Below are 1,376 nucleotides of genomic sequence, written 5' to 3'. Positions count from 1 at the left end.
TCTTTTCACTTGTTGAATCCTACTTTGCTTTCTGGTAGCGTTTACCAACAAGAACAGTATATTTTTCCCGTAGAATATAGAGACAGGAAATATTTTCAAACCAAACACATGATCACATAATATCTGAATCCACATAAAGCATCTATTGTAGCAAATAAAAGAGACACATCAGTTTTGTACCAAATAAAAGAGACATTAGTTTTAGAGAAAAAAAAATCCACAACCAAACAGTTTTCAACCTACTTTGTCCAGCATCTTAAACTGGCAAATACATGTCCAATATTGTCATCCTTTCGTCTTCATTTGCTTCCATTAATATATTTGCTAAGGTCTTGTTGTCCGAAAAAAATCTTTTGGCAGCGACTTTCTTATTGAAATCTATACCTAGAATTACATTGATTGTAGCAAACAATTTGCTACAAAAATCAGATGGTGAGTATTTCTTAACCATTTCAGTGATCACTTCAGCTATTACCTTTAAAGGACTAGCTACCTTATCCGCTCTCCCTTTTTTTTTTTTCTTCCCTCGACCACTTGTGGCATCTAAACGTGGCCTACGACCACTACGGTTACTACTTTCCACTTGAATTCCACTAGTATTTGGTTGGTCTTGACTGTCTTCATTAACATCTAAGTCCATGCTATTTAAACCATCAACTGACACAGAATGCTCTGTATTATCAATATGAAGTGCATCAAGTGGGTGAAAAGAACCATGCCCCGTCGCAATCTCATTCCCCATCCAAACGACAACATCCAAATGCAGTTGAAGCATTCTATGCTCTCTCCAAAATTTTTCTTCTTTTCTCTGCCAAGAGACAACTGGGAGATAATGTTAATATAATATAATATAGTAGATTATGACCTTTGTTATTAGAACTGAATCATGCATAGGAAAATATGCATTACCTTATATTTAGCCCAAACATGTTGGGGTGCATCGAACCTATTCTCCACCGAATTCCAGCCCAACCCACTCTGCTTGTGTAGGTCACCCAATGCTTTAATCTTTGCTTTCCAGACTCTGTAATGATTTCGACATTGCTCCACTTCATATGTCATGTTGCAGCGTTCTTTTATGGTTTTTGAAATCTTCACCCATTATTCTTTCTTCAAACCATTGTCTCCTGACCTTCCACTCTTATGTTGCTTTATTAGACAAACCATTGTCTCTTGACCTTCCACTCTTATGTTGCTTTATTAGACAAACTCTAGGAACATATGAGATACGTTAGTAGCCCGGGACGCTTGTGTCCTAGATTGTGAACCCACTTCTGAAGTCATAGTTTACAATGCTTGTCTGATGAAAAAACTCAACATCATACAATACAACTATTTGAGTTTATAAACAGTTTATCAATATATCTTAAATAGTT

General features: G+C 36.1%; 1 protein-coding gene across 1 annotated transcript; it reads right to left on the bottom strand.

Moving 5' to 3' along the window:
* Positions 1-256: 256 nt before the first annotated feature.
* On the bottom strand, positions 257-1,062 carry LOC122644789. The gene is made up of 2 exons (XM_043838174.1): positions 910-1,062; positions 257-808 (listed from the first exon to the last, which is right to left on the bottom strand). Exons 1-2 carry the CDS (start codon positions 1,060-1,062, stop codon positions 257-259), a joined length of 705 nt encoding a protein of 234 aa, XP_043694109.1.
* Between the last annotated feature and the right edge of the window lie 314 nt (positions 1,063-1,376).

This window comes from Telopea speciosissima, chromosome 11, assembly GCF_018873765.1.
Source record: "Telopea speciosissima isolate NSW1024214 ecotype Mountain lineage chromosome 11, Tspe_v1, whole genome shotgun sequence".
NCBI classification, from domain to species: domain Eukaryota; kingdom Viridiplantae; phylum Streptophyta; class Magnoliopsida; order Proteales; family Proteaceae; genus Telopea; species Telopea speciosissima.
Note: the sequence above shows the minus strand (reverse complement) of the source record. Positions and strands in the feature narration are given on the sequence as shown.

Excerpts from the sequence above, each read along its gene's own strand:
- LOC122644789 (XM_043838174.1), bottom strand. The coding sequence starts at position 1,062 with ATGACATATGAAGTGGAGCAATGTCGAAATCATTACAGAGTCTGGAAA. Across the intron at positions 809-909 it reads ATGTTTGGGCTAAATATAAG|AGAAAAGAAGAAAAATTTTG; the intron begins GTAATGCATATT and ends GTCTCTTGGCAG.